Genomic DNA, 20,678 nt, shown 5'->3' on the forward strand with positions numbered 1-20,678 from the left:
ATAAACTACCAACTGCTGATTCCAAGAGTCTCATCAACCTACACCAGCTGGGGATCTGAGGAAAGACAACCTACACCCAAGACCTCAACAATACAGACGTGCATCCATCATCAAGATTCTGCCAGCAGAACCACAACTACTACACCACAACTACACATCTCCAACATGCAAGAAAATAATGTCAAAACCTTTCTTCTGGCAATCATAATAGTTTTCCTAGGTGTAGACTCATGTCTAAGTACACCTGTTGGCAACGAGGACAATGACAATTCATTTAAGTCATTATTCAATCTAACAAGGCAGACGTTATTTCCAGGAAGGAATGATGTTTATTCCACATTCAGTCAGTGTCTCTGCTGGAATAGCTTGGAATGCTCATCCAATTTCTGACTGTGATATTTGTCGTATATTACGGATAGATGTTTCATCTCCTGAAATTAACACGTGTCATAACATATCTCAGCCAAATACATCCCAGTGCTGTACACCAGGCACAGCAGCCTGTGAGAAGACATATGCTCCAGAGCATAAAATCAATGATATAATCACTCCATATAGGTTTTCTTTTTGTGTTGAAAATTATGGTCAAATGTCACCTTATCTAGGAGAAATTCCTAAGCCTTTGTGCGGACGAGTAATACAACTTAATCAAATTGATAATAGTCATACCCATGTACAACAGTCAGATTTAAAAGCAAAAACAAATAGTGATTGCGTCTATGACACAACATCATGGTTGAATTGGCTGTCGATTATTAACTTTTGTCGTATTCCTGCACTTACTGGCACATATTGGTTATGTGGAAGTTCTGCTTTTAGTGAACTTCCTGCTAGATTCAATGGGCGGTGTTCATTAATTTATTTGCTACCAGCAATGAGACCACAATCAACTATACAAAATGAGGCCCATGGAAAGGTCAGCAAGGATAGTAATGTCATAGTCATTCACAGTTCTGTACACACTTCAGTCTCTTTAGATGTGCCAATTGCATGTGGCCCAGTTAATTGTAATACACAGGTGTGCACATGGTACAAGAACAGTGAGGTCATTGCTGACTCTAAATATCACGATTTTATAAATGCAAAATTACACCTTAATGGAACTTTAGAAATGTCTTCTCCTAATAAGGGCCTGCATCTTTTATTTCAGGAATCCCAAAAACTTAACAAAACAATAACTTCTGAACTATTATCATTATTCTCCTCAATTGTAGACACTGATGGTACTTTTACTTTTGAGGTAAATTCAACGCCATGTCATGTAAAATATTTGATTCATACACGCACTGGATCACATATTCCAGCTGGTGTGTCATTAGTTGCTGATCCTAATCCATGCATTGAACATTTAACATGCGTTCAAACATTCTGGACCAGGTTTTTAGGCGGACTCATTCCAAATTACGGTGTTATGCTTGCCCTAGATCAAATTCGTGGCCTAGCGCATAGCATTGAAAAACTTGCTAATGACACTGCACAATCATTAGGTGTTATTGCTAATACGTTGCAATCACATAGGCTGATGATACTTCAAAACAGAGTAGCCTTGGACTATGTATTAGCTCAGCAAGGAGGAACATGTTCCGTAATCGGACCAGAATGTTGCTCTAATGTTTTAGATCCAACTAATGACTTAGATAAATACATTAAAGAATTGGAAAACTTGCGTGACCGCGTAAGCCACATGGATCAAGTTGATACAGATTGGTTGTATTCTTGGTTTGGTTCATGGTGGATTTATGTACGGGATGGCCTGTTGATTTTTTATCACAGTTTGCATCATCATTTTCCTGACATATGTTATGATACGGTGTTTTTGTTTTTGTGCAAGTAAACAAAAACATGTTCAGGTAGCACACATTGAAATAGAACAAATAATGTTAAATAATCCCAAAACAGCCAGTTACATCTAATTGTACATAAGAGTTTGCCTGATTGTTTCTTGTTTTTGTTTTCTTTTCCCCTCCTTGTATTTACTTATAATGTCTAGCTTTCTTGTGTTATCCTCTTTTACATCTAAACTTGTAATCTTTTAATTTTGAATACCAAAACAAAAGAAAAGGGGGGAATTTATGTAAATTTACATTATTCTATTCTCAACTCACACAGATCCTCCACATACCTTTCCCACGGGTCTTAGGTCAAAGGACACGGAGTAAGTCTCCAGTGACAAGGTCTAAGGTCAAGAGGTGACAGGTGGTGGAGGTAATTATAGGTTCACAAATCACTCTTGTGCGGAAGGGGTGTGGAACATCTGTTTCTAAGGGGTGTGGACAAAATTGTATATATGCTGTGGTTTGAGATCTGAATTTTTAGACAGAGTTTTGAGTCTCAACGTGATCACTACAATAAAGAAGCTTCTCCTCTCGGCTCTGCTCTCCTGACTCTTCTCTTCTCTGAACAAGAAAGAAACTCTTCAACAATGTAAAAGTTGGATCTGTGCACTGCTGCATGCTAGTGTGTTACCCCCAAAACACACCCATGATCAATTTAAGGGAAGGGAAGATTAGAACGCTAAAAAGGCCCTTATAAACATAAAACCTTTAGTTACTCTGTATTAATCTAGTTATTTATAAACTTCATAAAACATGCTTTGTATCATGATATGTATTGTGTGATGTTGTCAGCAGTACCCAGTCCTACCTACAAAATAGTTGGGGATTTGTGTGAACTGAGGAATAATCATCAGAGTTTAATTATAACAGCGTGGAGTACAGTTATCCTGCTGTTTTTATTTTAACACCAATAATTCACACAATTAGAGCTGCAGTAAACCTTGACCCTGAACTTACAGCATCACCTTAAATAGGTTTGATGCCTCTTGGTTAAACGGTTTAAAGAGGTTTAAAAGGTTTAAAGAGATATTTTTCTAACTTATGATTGGAGCAGTTATTCCCATATTATTGACTACAGAACTAACCATAAATAACATTACACTATTAATATGTTCACTTTATCTCTAAAGGTAATCTTTGTGCTGCAGAGCAGCAAGGAAATCTTTTTAATTTTTCAATAATTCATGTTTAAATTAATAATTTGTGTAAAATTGTAATATTTAATGTCCACTGGTGAAGAAGATCACTCATTTTTGTATTAAACAAAAGTCTGAAGCTTCTGCATTTATCCAAAATGCTCAATTACCAAATATGGAATAAAACAAGAATTTTTGCAGTGAGTTTGACAGATGGAGAAGAATTCGAGCTTAGAAAGACTTTTCTGCTGAGCAGGTTGGAGGTTTTGGATTTATGCATGTCACAATTTCAGTTTTACTGTTTTAATGCTATACTGAACTAAGCAGAACCAACACATTATTATGGAGGTAAAAGGGTGCTCCCTTTAGGTATGTTCATTACTTGCTTTTATGTAGTGGCGACAGAAATGTAGCCATGGCAGTGTAAATTTAATCTACTTCTAAAAATTTAAATAAAGATCAAGTTGGATAACACAAATTTTCCACTAGATACTTTTCATTGTGCAAACGGACGATTTTTTGTGATTTAGTTTTTTTTTCATTTTTAAAAGCAGTACCAGGAAGACTGTTTATTTTAAATTCAATAACTGATATTAAATTCAATAACTGATATCAAATTCAATAACGCATATTGCCCTATTTTAGAAATCTATAGCGCACCGGTCAATTGCGCAACATACAGCTGGATTTAAAGCGTGTCGGTGTGTCTTTGGTATTTTTGGGGTGCAAAAAATATGCCCTGCACCATAAATAATCATGGCTGTGTTTTGGACATAACGTGAAATAAACCAATCAGTGTGCCAGTCGTCATTCCTTTTAAGAGCCAGTTGCGCTTTGATTTTGGCACGTTGGGATCTTACAGTCTGGCGCCTTCCCACATCTCAGCAGAGGATATTGACCTGCGTGTTCATGCTGTGAAGGTACACCAGCAGCTCATTTAAGGAAACAGCAATGTTATTTTATTCTTTATTCTGTTTTTTGTTAAGGTAAAAAGTTGGGCTGTTGCAGTGTATTTATTTGTGCGTGTAACGAGTGCAGGTGTACACACGCTGAGCGCAAGCAACACGCACTGTGCTCCTGCATGGCTAAGATATGATTGGGCAGCTGACTGTTGATTGTTGTTAGGGTTTTAATCAATCAGTGGCCCACCAGTATTTCCCTCCACCAAGATAGAAACACTATCAGCTAGCAAACAAATCAGCTCCACCAGTCCACCAAACTTTACTGCAGACCAAGTCAGGAGACAGCTGAGGAGACTTCACCCCAGGAAGGCAGCTGGCCCGGACAGAGTTTGCCCCAGAATGCTCAAGGCACGTGCTGTCCAACTGGGTGAGTCCCTCCAACATGTGTTTACCCTGAGCCTACATCTTGGGAGGGTTCCTGCCTCGTTCCAGTTCCGAAAAAGGCACACCCGAAGGAGCTGAATGACTACAGGCCGGTTGCTTTGACATCTCACGTGATGAAGACCATGGAGCGACTGCTGCTGGACCACCTCAGACCTCAGGTCCAACAAGCTGAAGACCCACTGCAGTTTGCGTACCGTGAAAAGGTGGGAGTGGAAGATGCCATCCTCTATGTCCTGCACAGAGCTCACTCTCATCTAGACAAGGGGGGAGGTGCTGTGAGGGTCATGTTCTTTGACTTCTCCAGTGCCTTCAACACCATCCAGCCCCTACTGCGGAGAGACAAACTGCTGAAGATGGAGATGGATATGCACCTGGTCACCTGGATAACTGACTACCTTACTGGGAGATCACAACATGTCAGAATCAGGGACTGCTCCTCTGATACAGTGGTCAGAAGCACAGGAGCACCACAGGGGACTGTTCTCTTTCCAGTCCTGTTCACCCTGTACACATCAGACTTCAAACATCACTCGGAGTCATGCCACATTCAGAAGTTCTCTGACGACACTGCAATCATGGGGTGTGTGCGTAAAAGGTGATGAGAGGGAGTACAGAACCCTGGTTGAGGAATTTGTGGTTTGGTGCAAAAAGAACCATCTGCAGCTGAACAACTCTAAAACCAATGAGATGTGCATAGACTTCAGGAGGTCCAGACCCTCTGCTCAGCAGCCAATCTCCATCGAGGGGGTCAATGTGGAGGTGGTCAAGTCCTACAGATACCTTGGTGTGCACCTAGAAAAAAGGCTGGACTGGTCAGTAAACACTGACTCCCTCTACAGGAAGGCACAGAGCAGTCTGTACTTCCTCAAAAGGCTTGGGTCCTTTAACATCTGCCAGAAACTCCTGCTGATGTTCTACCAGTCTGTGGTAGCCAGCGTCCTCTTTTACGCTGTAGTGTGCTGGGGAGGCAGCATCAGCAAGAGGGATGCCGGACGACTGGACAGGCTGGTGAGGAAAGCTGGTCCTGTGCTGGGATTAGAGCTGGAGTCCTGGAACACCACTGGCAGAGAGGAGAGCCCTCAGCAAGCTGCTGAACATCATGGACAATGTCCACCACTCTCTGCACAGCACCATCACCAGGCAGAGGAGCTCATTCAGTGGCAGACTGCTGTCCCAGTCCAGCTCCACAGACAGACTACAAAAGTCTTTTGTCCCTCAGGCCATAAGATTATTTAACTCCTCCCAGCACAGACAAACTGAAAACTTTGTGACACTTCTTCACTCCGGCCACTTTGGTCATACCATGGACACACCCCAATCTCTGCAGACACACTCTCAGAGATGCCCTGTTACATTACATTATTTTTATAGTCTAACCTATTTTTGCACTAGCAGTTTTTGCACAGATTTATACTGCAAATTTAATTATTTTATTATTATATAACTGTGTATTTGCACTTTCTGTCTGGCATCAGTTACCCTCAGAATATGCACATCAACTGGTGTTCATTGTCAACTGTGTTCAACTGCACTACCTCCATTACACACTACAGACTGTACTTTTATATTTTATATTTTATTGTATATTTATAAGTATTGTTTTATCTTATCCTTTTCTTGTAACTTGTGTACTATGTATACCTGTTGCCAAAAAATTCCCCTCTGGGATCAATAAAGTATCTTTCTATCTTTCTAAGATTCTGATTTTTATATGTAGATTGTGTATATAATAATAATAATAATAATAAGAAGAAGAAGTAGAAGAATATATACAGCTGTTCTCACAATAGTAATATTTGGTGGTTCAAAAGTAAGCTTTCTACTTTGCTAAATAGCCACCAATACACTTACCTTAAATATTTATAACTAAAAGTTATTTAAGCTATATTTAGCCAACTAAAGTAGATTTAGAGTAGTCAATAGCTAATAATAACTTGTAATGTTATATTATTAAAGATGCCTTGTTCAGGCCTCTGATTGGACATGGAGCGTGTTGCCTGTTTGTGTTTAGCTTTTAGCTTCAGGCGGTTGTGACGTTATTTCTTTAAACTGAAATGCCTAACTGTACTTTTTCAAAACTGACTTTATGGTAAACTTTTGCTACTTCTAAACAACTACAACATTGTCTTAAACACAGTCTTTTTGGGTAAATTTGCAGAAAAAAAAACAAAGATGAATTAAAATTTGTCTTATTTTTAGATTAAAAGAAATATGGTTTATTTTATTTTATTACGTATGCTAATAATTTCTTGTTTTAGGAACATGTGACTGTGTAACAAATCTTTTTGGTTTTAAAATAATTGTAAAGGAGAGTATATTGTTGTTTCCAACTACACTAGGCGGTTCACCCAATAAAAGCAATCACTACAGCTGTCCAATCAGAGACAGGGATAGATGCACAACAATGCCAGTAAAAGGGAGTTGAAGTACTCACACAGTCACACAAATGTGGTTAGTTCCTTAGATACACAAATGAAAGCAAAATCCCAAACACACAAAAAAAATAGATCCCCTACAGCAACTCTCTGCTCCTTACATTCACTCCATACTACTCTTCACTGAGTCCAACTCCTCTGTTCTGTTCATTTATCATATGAGTTAATAAAGTAATTATTGTGACAGGCCTAGTACATACCATAAAATTACTAGTACTTACTAACTGTTTATTACCACACACCTAACATAACGTAAAATAAAGTGCTACCAATGCCTCACTTGAGGGCTAACAAATCCTCAAGGGAAAGACTGCTGTTAATATGCATCTGATGAGGAGTTCAGAATGAGTAAGAAAAGGTTTACCTGTCATGAGGGACTGATCCATCCTTGAAGTTGGGAGATTCTCCCATTGACTGTTCACTCTTGAAGGACACACAGCTGGATCCAGGTGAGTTTGGCTTTTCTGCATTTTCACTAAAATTAGAAAGAATGCTGTGTAGGTAGGATTTCTCAGAAAGTGTAGATATTCCCATAACAAATACGCTTAACCCTTTGATGTGCAGCATGTTGCAATTTTATTTTGTATATATTTGCAATAAATTAATTCAGTCATTCTGTATTCAAGGTATTTCTCAATTAACCTGTTGCTGATCGTCATTATTTTATTTTTTCTTTTCCTACTGTTTGAATATCAGTACCCCTCTAATGCATTGGTAAAAAATGACCCACATTAATTTTCAATGTAACTTATATGGCTGAGGGTTTCCATGAAATATATTTTTAATAAATTTATTCATTTATGGCGATGTTTTTGATTAGCACAAATCTTCATTTTTATTTTATTTTCTTACTTTTATGAAAAAGCTTTTGTATTCCTACATCAAGTTCACACACACCGGTTAGACACGAGCCACATTTACCATTTCAATGTTTTAATTGTTCTACCATTACTGTAGACAATATTTGATGCCAGTAGTGAAATATAACCGTACATAATATTTGATTAGGTTTGGGTTACCTTGAGAGTGAGTACATTACCTGTCAGAAAGTTACAGTAAATCATAATTAGCTATTAGCTGTTGACATATTCTATTTTAGTAGCTAAATCTACTGGAGGTAGATACATATTGCAGTTAGCTTAACTAACTACTGAGCTAAGTACATTGGTAGTCTACTTAGCTACAGGGTATTTTTGCGATAATGATATTATTGGTGACAAAAACTGAAAAATATTTTATTAATTTAAAGAATTAAACATTTCTACAACAAAATAAGTGCTAAAGTTTTACGTAGTATAACAAATAAATTAATTCAGTAGAAATATAAAAATCCATTAACCTTCGTAGGTTTTGTAAATAACAGTAAATTAACAAGATTCTAAATTTTACACTCAGATTGTGTATATAATAATAATAATAACAATAACAATAATAATAATAATAATAATAATAATAATAACAATAATAATAATAAGAAGAAGAAGTAGAAGAAGAATATATACAGCTGTTGTCACAATAGTAATTTTTGGTGATTCAAAAATAAGCTTTCTACTTTGCTAAATAGCCACCAATACACTTACCTTAAATATTTATAACTAAAAGTTATTTTAAGCTATATATAGCCAACTAAAGTAGATTTAGAGTAGTCAATAGCTAATAATAACTTGTAATGTTATATTATTAAAGATGCTTTGTTCAGGCCTCTGATTGGACATGGAGCATGTTGGCTGTTTGTGTTTAGCTTTTAGCTTCAGGCAGTTGTGACGTTATTTCTTTAAACAGAAATGCCTAACTGTACTTTTTCAAAACTGACTTTATGATAAACTTTTGCTACTTCTAATCAACTACAACATTGTCTTAAACACAGTCTTTCTGGGTGAAAATGTCTACAGTTTGAACCAGAAGGGGGAAATCTCAGTCGCTAACCTGAAATGATGACTAGCAAGGACTCCGAGCATCTGAACCTCGCTGCCTTTACGAACACCATTATTACCCTCAAAGAAAGAGGATATATTTGTAGGGAAATCTAAGCAGTGGTGACAAATTTGAACCTGGAAATTTCACCGCGGTCACGTCATCTGCATCTGAAAACGCTCTGTGGTATCCAATTTTTGTAATACGTTCATTTTAACAATTTTTTTGAGAATATGAAATATTTTTGAGAATTTAAAAAGTGACTGCATATCATAAACGGCCAGAATTACAGCATTATTCAATTAGGGAAAAATAATGTTCACTTTAAACATTAAAAACAAAGTGTACATAAATAAAGAATTAAAAGTTTTATATAAATTTGCAGAAAAACAAAAAAAATGAATTAAAATTTGTCTTTTTTTTTTAGATTTACAGAAATATGGTTTATTTTATTTTATTACCTATGCTAATAATTTCTCGTTTTAGGCACACGTGACTGTGACTGTACTCCTAGAGTACTAAAACATATCTTTTTTGTTTTAAAATAATTGTAAAGGAGAGTATTTTGTTGTTTCCAACTACACTAGGCGGTTCACCCAAAAAAGCAATCACTACAGCTGTCCAATCAGAGACAGGGATAGATGCACAACAATGCCAGTAAAAGGGAGTTGAAGTACTCACACAGTCTTCAAATGTGGTTAGTTCCTTAGATACACAAATGAAAGCAAAATCCCAAACACACAAAAAAAAATAGATCCCCTACAGCAACTCTCTGCTCCTTACATCCACTCCATACTACTCTTCACTGAGTCCAACTCCTCTGTTCTGTTAATTTATCATATGAGTTAATAAAGTAATTATTGTGACAGGCCTAGTACATACCATAAAATTACTAGTACTTACTAACTGTTTATTACCACACACCTAACATAACGTAAAATAAAGTGCTACCAATGCCTCACTTGAGGTCTAACAAATCCTCAAGGGAAAGACTGCTGTTAATATGCATCTGATGAGGAGTTCAGGATGAGCAAGAAAAACTTTACCTGTCTTGAGGGACTGATCCATCCTTGAAGTTGGGAGATTCTCCCATTGACTGTTCACTCTTGAAGGACACACAGCTGGATCCAGGTGAGTTTGGCTTTTCTGCATTTTCACTAAAATTAGAAAGAATGCTGTGTAGGTAGGATTTCTCAGAAAGTGTAGATATTCCCATAACAAATACGCTTAACCCTTTGATGTGCAGCATGTTGCAATTTTATTTTGTATATATTTGCAATAAATTAATTCAGTCATTCTGTATTCAAGGTATTTCTCAATTAACCTGTTGCTGATCGTCATTATTTTATTTTTTCTTTTCCTACTGTTTGAATATCAGTACCCCTCTAATGCATTGGTCAAAAAATAACCGCATTCATTTTCTATGTAACTTATATGGCTGAGGGTTTCCATGAAATATATTTTTAATAAATTTATTCATTTATGGCAATGTTTTTGATTAGCACAAATCCTCATTTTTATTTTATTTTCTTACTTTTATGAAAAAGCTTTTGTATTTCTACATCAAGTTCACACACACCGGTCAAACACGAGCCACATTTACCATTTCAATGTTTTAATTGTTCTACCATTACTGTAGACAATATTTGATGCCAGTAGTGAAATATAACCGTACATAATATTTGATTAGGTTTGGGTTACCTTGAGAGTGAGTACATTACCTGTCAGAAAGTTACAGTAAATCATAATTAGCTATTAGCTGTTGACATATTCTATTTTAGTAGCTAAATCTACTGGAGTTAGATACATATTGCAGTTAGCTTAACTAACTACTGAGCTAAGTACATTGGTAGTCTACTTAGCTACAGGGTATTTTTGTGATAATGATATTCTTGGTGACAAAAACTGAAAAATATTTTATTAATTTAAAGAATTAAACATTTCTACAACAAAATAAGTGCTAAAGTTTTACGTAGTATAACAAATAAATTAATTCAGCAGAAATATAAAAATCCATTAACCTTTGGAGATTTTGTAAATAACAGTAAATTAACAAGATTCTAAATTTTACACTCAGATTGTGTATATAATAGGGCTGTCCCTAACGATTATTTTTTAAACGATTATTCTAACGATTATTTTTTTCGATTAGTCGACTAATCTATTCATTGAGAAACATATTTAAATAATTATTATTTTACGTTTTAAAGCAAACGATAAATTACTATATTTATATATAACAACAACAACAACAACAACAACACAAGCCTACTAAACCAAACCCCACACTTATAATCACTTACATGTACAGCACGTTGTTTAGATCTATAACGCTAAAAATGATAAGCTCCCATACACCACAACCGTGTGTTGCACTGTTTTCTGTGACCGCTAGATTTTGTGACCACTGGCAAGTAGTTCTCAGCAGACCGGTGCACTGGCCGATTCGAAACGTGTTCGTTTCTAATGTTTACCCCGACTGGCCAAAACGGTTAAGTTTAGGGCTGAGGGTAAGGTGTAGGTATAGAAAGCTTCCGTTTTGCCAATGAACGCTCATAACCGTGAGCACTGGTCACAAAATTCCGACGGTGACAGAAAACGGTGTGACACCGCAGCGCCGACGGCGCTAGCTAAAATAACTTAAGGCAGCTAGCTTAGCTAAACACCTGAACTTATGAATAATGCTACTGTTTCTGGAAACTGCGAAATGCCATGCACAAATATAAACCAAAAATGTATAATTTCTGCCTGTGGCAGGTTTAAAACCTTTGGTAGACAGCCTTAAGTCTTTTTAAAGACACCCGCGGAGACCCTGATGTAAACGGTAACTTACTGTGTGACCCTGTTGACATAGTGCTCCTGGATGTTTGCGCTTCAAGTGCTCCTTTTGCACATATGGCAGAGGACCACATTGTTGCCCTTTTGCGTGAAATGCTCCCAAACTTTAGATGCCCGCTGGCGTTTTTTTGTAGCTGGAGATTGCTCTCCGGAGTCCAAGCTCTCTAGAGCTTAGATTCTCTGCCCGAACCCGACATGACCCGAGGCCCGCCCGTAAATCCGACCCGGGCTCCAGAAAATAGTCCGAGATGTAGGCGTCTGTTTTTTAATTATATTTTTATTTAAAAAAAAAAAAAACGAAAATAACGAAAACTGAAAGTGAAACTAAACTAATTTATTTATACGCGCTGTTTTCACTACCGCAGTTCTACAGCGGGGGTGTTGTGCCGATTCTGTCCGCGAAGCGGGAGTCAGATTCAGCAGAGAGTCGGATTCGGCACAAACGCGGCGGCACCTCGCGGTCCGCGGTGTCAGTTGTAAGCGCTCGCGCTAGCCGCAAAATACGGCAGAAAACACTGAGGGAGCTGCAGAATTATGAATGGGACTAGAATATGAGCACGAGGAGATCAAAGAGAACCTTCACCTGTGAGTAGCTCATCAGAACACGCAAATCTCTCTCTCTCTCTCTCTCTCTCTCTCTCTCTCTGTCTCTCTCTCTCTCTCTCTCGTGAACTCCTCCGCGTTTGACTTGCAGAACTGTGTTTAGCTGTTCTTAAAAATCATTTTAATTAAATAATAGTTCTATGCTTCTATGTTACCGTGTTAATTAACATAATTCTGATCATATTTCGCTCATTAAAACAGCCCGAAAACAGCCAGTTGGAATTTTTGGGCCCGATCTAACCTCTAATGCTCTCCACAGGCGCCGCCATGTTTACGACGCGCCGACGCACGTTATGCAAATCGATGTATTTTTGTAATCGATGACGTCGATTATGTCGACGCGTCGCCCCAGCCCTAGTATATAATAATAATAATAACAATAACAAGAAGAAGAAGAAGAAGAAGAAGAAGAAGAATATATACAGCTGTTCTCACAATATTAATTTTTGGTGGTTCAAAAATAAGCTTTCTACTTTGCTAAATAGCCACCAATACACTTACCTTAAATATTTATAACTAAAAGTTATTTTAAGCTATATTTAGCCAACTAAAGTAGATTTAGAGTAGTCAATAGCTAATAATAACTTGTAATGTTATATTATTAAAGATGCTTTGTTCAGGCCTCTGATTGGACATGGAGCGTGTTGCCTGTTTGTGTTTAGCTTTTAGCTTCAGGCAGTTGTGACGTTATTTCTTTAAACAGAAATGCCTAACTGTACTTTTTCAAAACTGACTTTATGGTAAACTTTTGCTACTTCTAAACAACTACAACACTGTCTAAAACACAGTCTTTCTGGGTGAAAATGTCTACAGTTTGAACCAGAAGGGGGAAATCTCAGTCACTAACCTGAAACGATGACTAGCAAGGACTCCGAGCATCTGAACCTCGCTGCCTTTACAAACACCATTATTACCCTCAAAGAAAGAGGAAATCTAAGCAGTGGTGACAAATTTGAACCTGGAAATTTTACCGCGGTCACGTCATCTGCATCTGAAAACGCTCTGTGGTATCCAATTTTTGTAATACGTTCATTTTAACAATTTTTTTGAGAATATGAAATACTTTTGAGAATTTAAAAAGTGACTGCATATCATAAACGACCAGAATTACAGCATTATTCAATTAGGGACAAATAATGTTCACTTTAAACACTAAAATCAAAGTGTACATAAATAAACAATTAAAAGTTTTATATAAATTTGCAGAAAAAAACAAAAAAAAAGACTAATTAAAATTTGTCTTATTTTTAGATTTAAAGAAATATGGTTTATTTTATTTTATTACCTATGCTAATAATTTCTTGTTTTAGGAACATGTGACTGTGACTGTACTCCTCGTTAAATAAAACAAATTTTTTTGGTTTTTAAATAATTGTAAAGGAGAGGATATTGTTGTTTCCAACTACACTAGGCGGTTCACCCAAAAAAGCAATCACTACAGCTGTCCAATCAGAGACAGGAATAGATGCACAACAATGCCAGTAAAAGGAAGTTGAAGTACTCACACAATCTTCAAATGTGGTTAGTTCCTTAGATACACAAATGAAAGCAAAAGCCCAAACACACAAAAAACATAGATCCCCTACAGCAACTCTCTGGACCTTACATCCACTCCATACTACTCTTCACTGAGTCCAACTCCTCTGTTCTGTTCATTTATCATATGAGTTAATAAAGTAATTATTGTGACAGGCCTAGTACATACCATAAAATTACTAGTACTTACTAACTGTTTATTACCACACACCTAACATAACGTAAAATAAAGTGCTACCAGTGCCTCACTTGAGGTCTAACAAATCCTCAAGGGAAAGACTGCTGTTAATATGCATCTGATGAGGAGTTCAGGATGAGCAAGAAAAACTTTACCTGTCATGAGGGACTGATCCATCCTTGAAGTTGGGAGATTCTCCCATTGACTGTTCACTCTTGAAGGACACACAGCTGGATCCAGGTGAGTTTGGCTTTTCTGCATTTTCACTAAAATTAGAAAGAATGCTGTGTAGGTAGGATTTCTCAGAAAGTGTAGATATTCCCATAACAAATACGCTTAACCCTTTGATGTGCAGCATGTTGCAATTTTATTTTGTATATATTTGCAATAAATTAATTCAGTCATTCTGAATTCAAGGTATTTCTCAATTAACCTGTTGCTGATCGTCATTATTTTATTTTTTCTTTTCCTACTGTTTGAATATCAGTACCCCTCTAATGCATTGGTAAAAAATGACCCACATTAATTTTCTATGTAACTTATATGGCTGAGGGTTTCCATGAAATATATTTGCAATAAATTTATTCATATATGCAGGGTTCATACACCTTTTACAGGGTAAAATTCAAGCACTTTTCAAGCACTTTCAAGGCCCATTTTCAGGTTTTTCCAGCACCTTTCAGCTATGGTAAATGAATGATAACAGTGATCTCAAAACTGCGATTCAGCGATAATCAATATATCGCTGTAACTGTTATGCAGCCTGGTTCTCCTTCCACACTACCGGACTCTATTTCCCAGAATTCCCCTGATTATGACATCAATAATAACCCTTCACCTTCACCCAATCACGTTACGCTCCGACGCTCTGATTCACCTGTGTACCAAATTACTTCCGGTTCATTCTTATCTAGATCCTGTATTTAAGGCATCCGTTTGTAAACAAACTCCGCGAGGGATTGCCGACTTATGTTGCATACTAAGCGTTTTCCTGACTACTGTTTTTGCCTTCTCGTTACGACCCTGTTTTCGGATTATCGGTTTATGTCTTTTGTTTTGCCCTTATTGGATTTGATGTATGGTTGGACTGTTTCTCGGTTTCGAACTCGGACTGTATTTTTGACTACGTCTCTGGTTATCGGTGAGATCATTGTTTACTTGGTTATTCTGTTAGCAGAACCTGTTAGCCTTCCTGCTAATAAACCTGTCTGTATATTTAATTTGGCTCGCGTCACTCCTCTCTACCTGGCGTCACAGTAACGATGAGAACAGACGGGAGGCAGATTTATAAGCGGGTAAGACAAACTTTAATAAATAACAAATAAACACGGAAAAGTACTGGAGAAACACACTAGGAAACGGGGAAAACACAGGAAAACATAGCGAGGGCGTAACAATCGCAAAACTATTCTCCACACTTCACAGTGACTATGTTACTGAGAAAAAAAATACTATTAAGTAAGTAAATAGCAGGAATTACGGATTTATTGGTGTCAGTTTCACAAAAATTAAATACCAATGTTCTTCACCGCATCTTTACCCTATTCATTTTATTGAGCAGTTACTGTATGTCAAATTTGGGGGTGAGCTGAGAGCATTTATACATACACTCAAAATTATTGATTTGCTTTTTGTCACACTGCAAGATGGTATTATGTTCATAATAATAGCAGAAGGAGAAGAAATTTAATCAAATGTTTTATGATTTAAAATATATCACCTGTCTGTAGAGTTTGCTTGCTATTCAACTTGATTGGGTCAATAATGAAACTGAGACACAAAAGATCACTAGGCAAATAACTTTCAATCATTTTTTTACTGAAAAGGTTTTTTTTTAGGGTTTTTTTTCCCGGGTGCATTGTACAATCTGGACACACAGTCATTGTTTGCTTGAGTGTAAAAAAGTAATAAAAAATGTAATAAAAAAAATATATATATTTCACATTTAAACATACACTAGGTTAGCACGGTTTGACAGGGTAGCAGAACTTGACAGAAGACCTGCACTGTTAACGTGGCGTCAGCGTTCTCCGATCTCCGGGACTGTTTGCCCGGATTCAGTGCTTAAAACAAGCCAATCTCTGGGGCTTGTATTGCAGCTTCAGTGGCTGGAATGACTCGCTCAGCAGCACTGTTAACCCGGCTTTTGGCTTTAAGCATAGCCAAATCGGCTTGTTTCAGCTCGTTTCACGGCGCTGAAGCAGACCAAACATCAACTTGTTGCAGGACAGTGACACTTTAACAGTGCCCGGCTGGGTTAGTTTAGCCTAATAGTATATTATACGTGTAACCCGGGTTATTACTATTATTATTTAGATAAATCCAAAGCTTGGCTTTAAGCTTTGGATTTATCTTTGGATTTATCTAAATGAAGATTTGATTAGCACAAATCTTCATTTTTTATTTTATTTTCTTATTTTTATGAAAAAGCTTTTGTATTCCTACATCAAGTTCACACACACTGGTCAGACACGAGCCACATTTACCATTTCAATGTTTTAATTGTTCTACCACTACTGTAGACAATATTTGATGCCAGTAGTGAAATATAACCGTACATAATATTTGATTAGGTTTGGGTTACTTTGAGAGTGAGTACATTACCTGTCAGAAAGTTTCAGTTAATCATTATTAGCTATTAGCTGTTGACATATTCTATTTTAGTAGCTAAATCTACTGGAGTTAGATACATATTGCAGTTAGCTTAACTAACTACTGAGCTAAGTACATTGGTAGTCTACTTAGCTACAGGGTATTTTTGCGATAATTATATTATTGGTGACAAAAACTGAAAAATATTTTATTAATTTAAAGAATTTAAATTTTCTACAACAAAATAAGTGCTAAAGTTTTATGTAGTATAACAAATAGATTAATTCAGTAGAAATAGAAAAATCCATAAACCTTTGTAGCTTTTGTAAATAACAGTAAATTAACAAGATTCAGATTTCACATATAATGTTCACTTTAAACACTAAAATCAAAGTGTACATAAATAAACAATAAAGAGATTTTAATACATTTGCAGAAACACAAACAAAATGATGAATTAAAATGTGTGTTATTTTTAGATTTAAAGAAATATGGTTTATTTTATTTTATTACCTATGCTAATAATTTCTCATTTTAGGAACATGTGACTGTGACTGTACTCCTAGTTAAAAAAACAAATCTTTTTTGGTTTTAAAATAATTGTAAATGAGAGTATTTTGTTGTTTCCAACTACACTAGGCGGTTCACCCAAAAAAGCAATCACTACAGCTGTCCAATCAGAGACAGGGATAGATGCACAACAATGCCAGTAAAAGGGAGTTGAAGTACTCACACAGTCTTCAAATGTGGTTAGTTCCTTAGATACACAAATGAAAGCAAAAGCCCAAACACACAAAAAACATAGATCCCCTACAGCAACTCTCTGCTCCTTACATCCACTCCATAGTACTCTTCACTGAGTCCAACTCCTCTGTTCTGTTCATTTATCATATGAGTTAATAAAGTAATTATTGTGACAGGCCTAGTATATACCATAAAATTACTAGTACTTACTAACTGTTTATTACCACACACCTAACATAACGTAAAATAAAGTGCTACCAATGCCTCACTTGAGGTCTAACAAATCCTCAAGGGAAAGACTGCTGTTAATATGCATCTGATGAGGAGTTCAGAATGAGCAAGAAAAGGTTTACCTGTCTTGAGGGACTGATCCATCCTTGAAGTTGGGAGTTTCTCCCATTGACTGTTCACTCTTAAAGGACACACAGCTGAATCCAGGTGAGTCTGGTCGTTCTGCATTTTCACTTCAATTAGAAAGGTGTGGAAGAATTCACATAAAAGTGCAGTTTTTTTCTTTTACAATTAAATTTAAATTTGTTGTACATGTTACCTAAATGTATTTTTCTGTAGTAACCCAAAACACCTGTAATCTAACAAACCCTGACTGTAAACATTTATCAGTTGAGGAGTTTATGATGAGGAAGAAGAAATACAAATATTACCTGTCTGGATGGACTGATCCATCTTTGAAGTTGGGAGGTTCTCCTGTTGACTGTTCACTCTTCAAGGACACACAGCTGGATCCAGGTGAATCTGGTCGTTCTGCATTGTCCCTAAAATTAGAAAGAAAGGTGTGTAGGTAAGAATTCTCATAAAGTTCAGGTATTCCTATAACAAGTACATTTCATCTTTGTTGCGCATCATTTTGAGATTTCATTTTCTATATCTGTGCAATAAATTAATTCAGTCAATCTGTATTCATGGTATTTCTCAATTAACCTGTTGCTGATAGTCATTATTTTATTTTTTCTTTTCTTACTGTTTGAATATCAGTCCCCCTCTCATGCACAACATTGGTCAGAAATGACCTAAATACGGTCCGTAGACCGTAGAAATCCAATGGGGGGAAAACTTTCAGTCAAGAAACACTTAAGACAGGGATATGAGAGTGTAGATGAGGAATTAATGGAAACATGTGGCGATCACCTACACCAGACACTAGTTTGTTTGCGTGACCATGGTGTAAATTTAAAGTGGGATAACAGCGAAATCCTTGACTGGTATTCCACAGAAGGCATCAAACTAAAACATAAAAGTAAATTTCGTGATCTCCCTGCCGCAATTGTATGGTTGCTTAGAAGCAATGATTTGAAAACAATAGCCGAGGGTGAGCGTGTTTTAGACAACATCCAAAGCTTAGAGAAAATGCGCTCAACAGAAATTGAAAAACTCAGGGCACAAATTTTCGCATTTGATTATGACAAACATAGTTGGGCAAGACAAAGCGAGGCGATGAAATCTGAAATCTGAAAGCGACTGAGACAAAAAATGAACTTAGACAAGCGCTACACTTCCACACTGGAAGATTACTGCAACAATGCAGGTTTCCCCGTAGCAGCCATTAGCGAAGCTGCAGTTAGCTCAACTGGCATGAGTAGAACCACAGATGATAGTGAGGATGAGGATATTGCAGTGGTTACAAAGCTCTCTACAACCTGTCAGATCTCTGACAACAAAATGCATCTAAACCAAGAGCTACCTAAAGCAACGTCAATCGTAGCCAACCCAGCCACGATATTAACTCAATTACCTGATGCCTTGTTTTCAAATTTGGATATCAAAAATGGTTTCTTGTCCCTTCACCCAAAAGACCAATGAAAACTTGCGTTTCCAATAAACCAAACTCAATTTACGTGGCAAAGAAAGTCTCAAGGACAACACATCAGTCCAGAAGCATTCCACAAGGCTGTTTCAGACATTCTCAGTCTGTATGGTAGCACAGGAGAGGTAACTAGCTATGTAGATGAAATCCTACCTGAGACAAAAGGTCCTTTGCATGACCATTTAAACCTTGGATAGTGTCATTCAGACTTGGGAAGCTGTGAGATTTAAAGTAAATGAAGAGAAGGCACAGATTGGACAAAAATAAGCTCAATACTTTACCCCAAAACCACCGTGCACTGACAGAGGATAGACGCAAATGCATTGCTGAACTGCCAAGACCAGACACACTTAACTCGCTCCAAAAGGTGTTAGGAACTGCTAATTATCTTGGCACACAGCAAGTCCTGGCAGTTCATTGGATGTTGACCACAATGGAGCCTGTTCTTGGTTACCAGTCTGTTGTATTGCACAGGGTGCATATGCCAGTTCAAATGCTACTACAAAGGAAAATCAAAGGGGCTTCAGTTTAGAAGCTTGTGCAGTGGCTTTGAACCTCGCCTTTACGAATGCCATTATTACCCTTAAAAAAAGAGGATATTTGTAGGGAAACCTAAGCAGCGGCAACAAATCTAAAAGCTGAAATTTCACCATAGTGTGTATTATGGTAGACAAATATACACTTAGTGCTGGACGATATGGCCAAAATTCATATCACGATATATTCCTTAATTTCGGTCGATACGATATAATTCCGATATCGATATAAATACTTAGAAGGCCTCAGAAAACTGCTAAGAATCCCTGCAATGGAAATACGTACCTACTAGGGGTGGGCGATATGGCCCTAAAATAATATCACAATATTTCATGGTATTATCGCGATAACGATACTCTTGGCGATATGACAAAAAAACAAAAAACTTTTTTATTATTGTATACGATATGATATTGCACACCTTTAAGATATTAAAAAAAACAATAATTTTTGCAGATTTATAACAGAAGTCAATAATTGAGAATTACATGATACTAATAATAATAATGCACTCCAAATATCTCCATATATCCAGTATTAAAGTAAAATAAATGACACTTTACAGATATAATCTGTCTCTAGTAGATATTTAATAGGGAATTAGAAATGTGTGAGTTTTTCTTTTGCTTAAAACAGCAAAAAAAAATTGTACCCTGATGTGATAATTAGGGGTGAGTGATGTGGCACGATATTTCAGAGTATGATATCGTGATATATGATATGGCACACCCCTAGTACCTACTACTGTCTACTTAATTTAAGTCTTTGAAACCTCCTTTCACGAAAACATTATAATACTTAAGAAATAAACAATAGTCAAGATGAATCAATGCTCAATTTTATTTGCATATAGCAAAATAAAAACATGACATCCCTGTCAAACATAAGCCAATATAACTATTACCAATAAAAAATAACTTAAAATTAGGTTAGAAGCAGAGCTTCTTAGTCTTTTGTAAACAAATTTAACAGATCAAAACAAAAGTGTTCCAACTAGGATAAAGAACACAAGAAGCCTTTATACACATAAAAGCAACATGATTTCCGCGTCAAATAAACAAACCTATAGGCTTTATCAACTATAAATAACTTAGTTACAATATAAGCTACAAAAGTGCTTCAGCCAAAATACAACTCTTTATGAACATAAAAGGAACATGAT

At 36.6% G+C, this 20,678-nt stretch overlaps 1 protein-coding gene across 1 annotated transcript in view; it reads right to left on the reverse strand.

The window, feature by feature from the left end:
* Positions 1 to 20,678, reverse strand: part of LOC103032132 (uncharacterized) — a 214,680-nt gene that overhangs the window by 177,005 nt on the left and 16,997 nt on the right. Inside the window, exons 4-7 of the mRNA XM_049466411.1 lie at positions 17,820 to 17,930; positions 17,511 to 17,621; positions 13,977 to 14,087; positions 9,713 to 9,823 (exon numbers count right to left, since the gene is read on the reverse strand). Coding sequence (XP_049322368.1) covers positions 9,713 to 9,823; positions 13,977 to 14,087; positions 17,511 to 17,621; positions 17,820 to 17,930 — 444 coding nt within the window. The remainder of the gene's footprint in view (positions 1 to 9,712; positions 9,824 to 13,976; positions 14,088 to 17,510; positions 17,622 to 17,819; positions 17,931 to 20,678) is intronic.

Source organism: Astyanax mexicanus, chromosome 17 (genome assembly GCF_023375975.1).
Source record: "Astyanax mexicanus isolate ESR-SI-001 chromosome 17, AstMex3_surface, whole genome shotgun sequence".
Classification (NCBI taxonomy): domain Eukaryota; kingdom Metazoa; phylum Chordata; class Actinopteri; order Characiformes; family Acestrorhamphidae; genus Astyanax; species Astyanax mexicanus.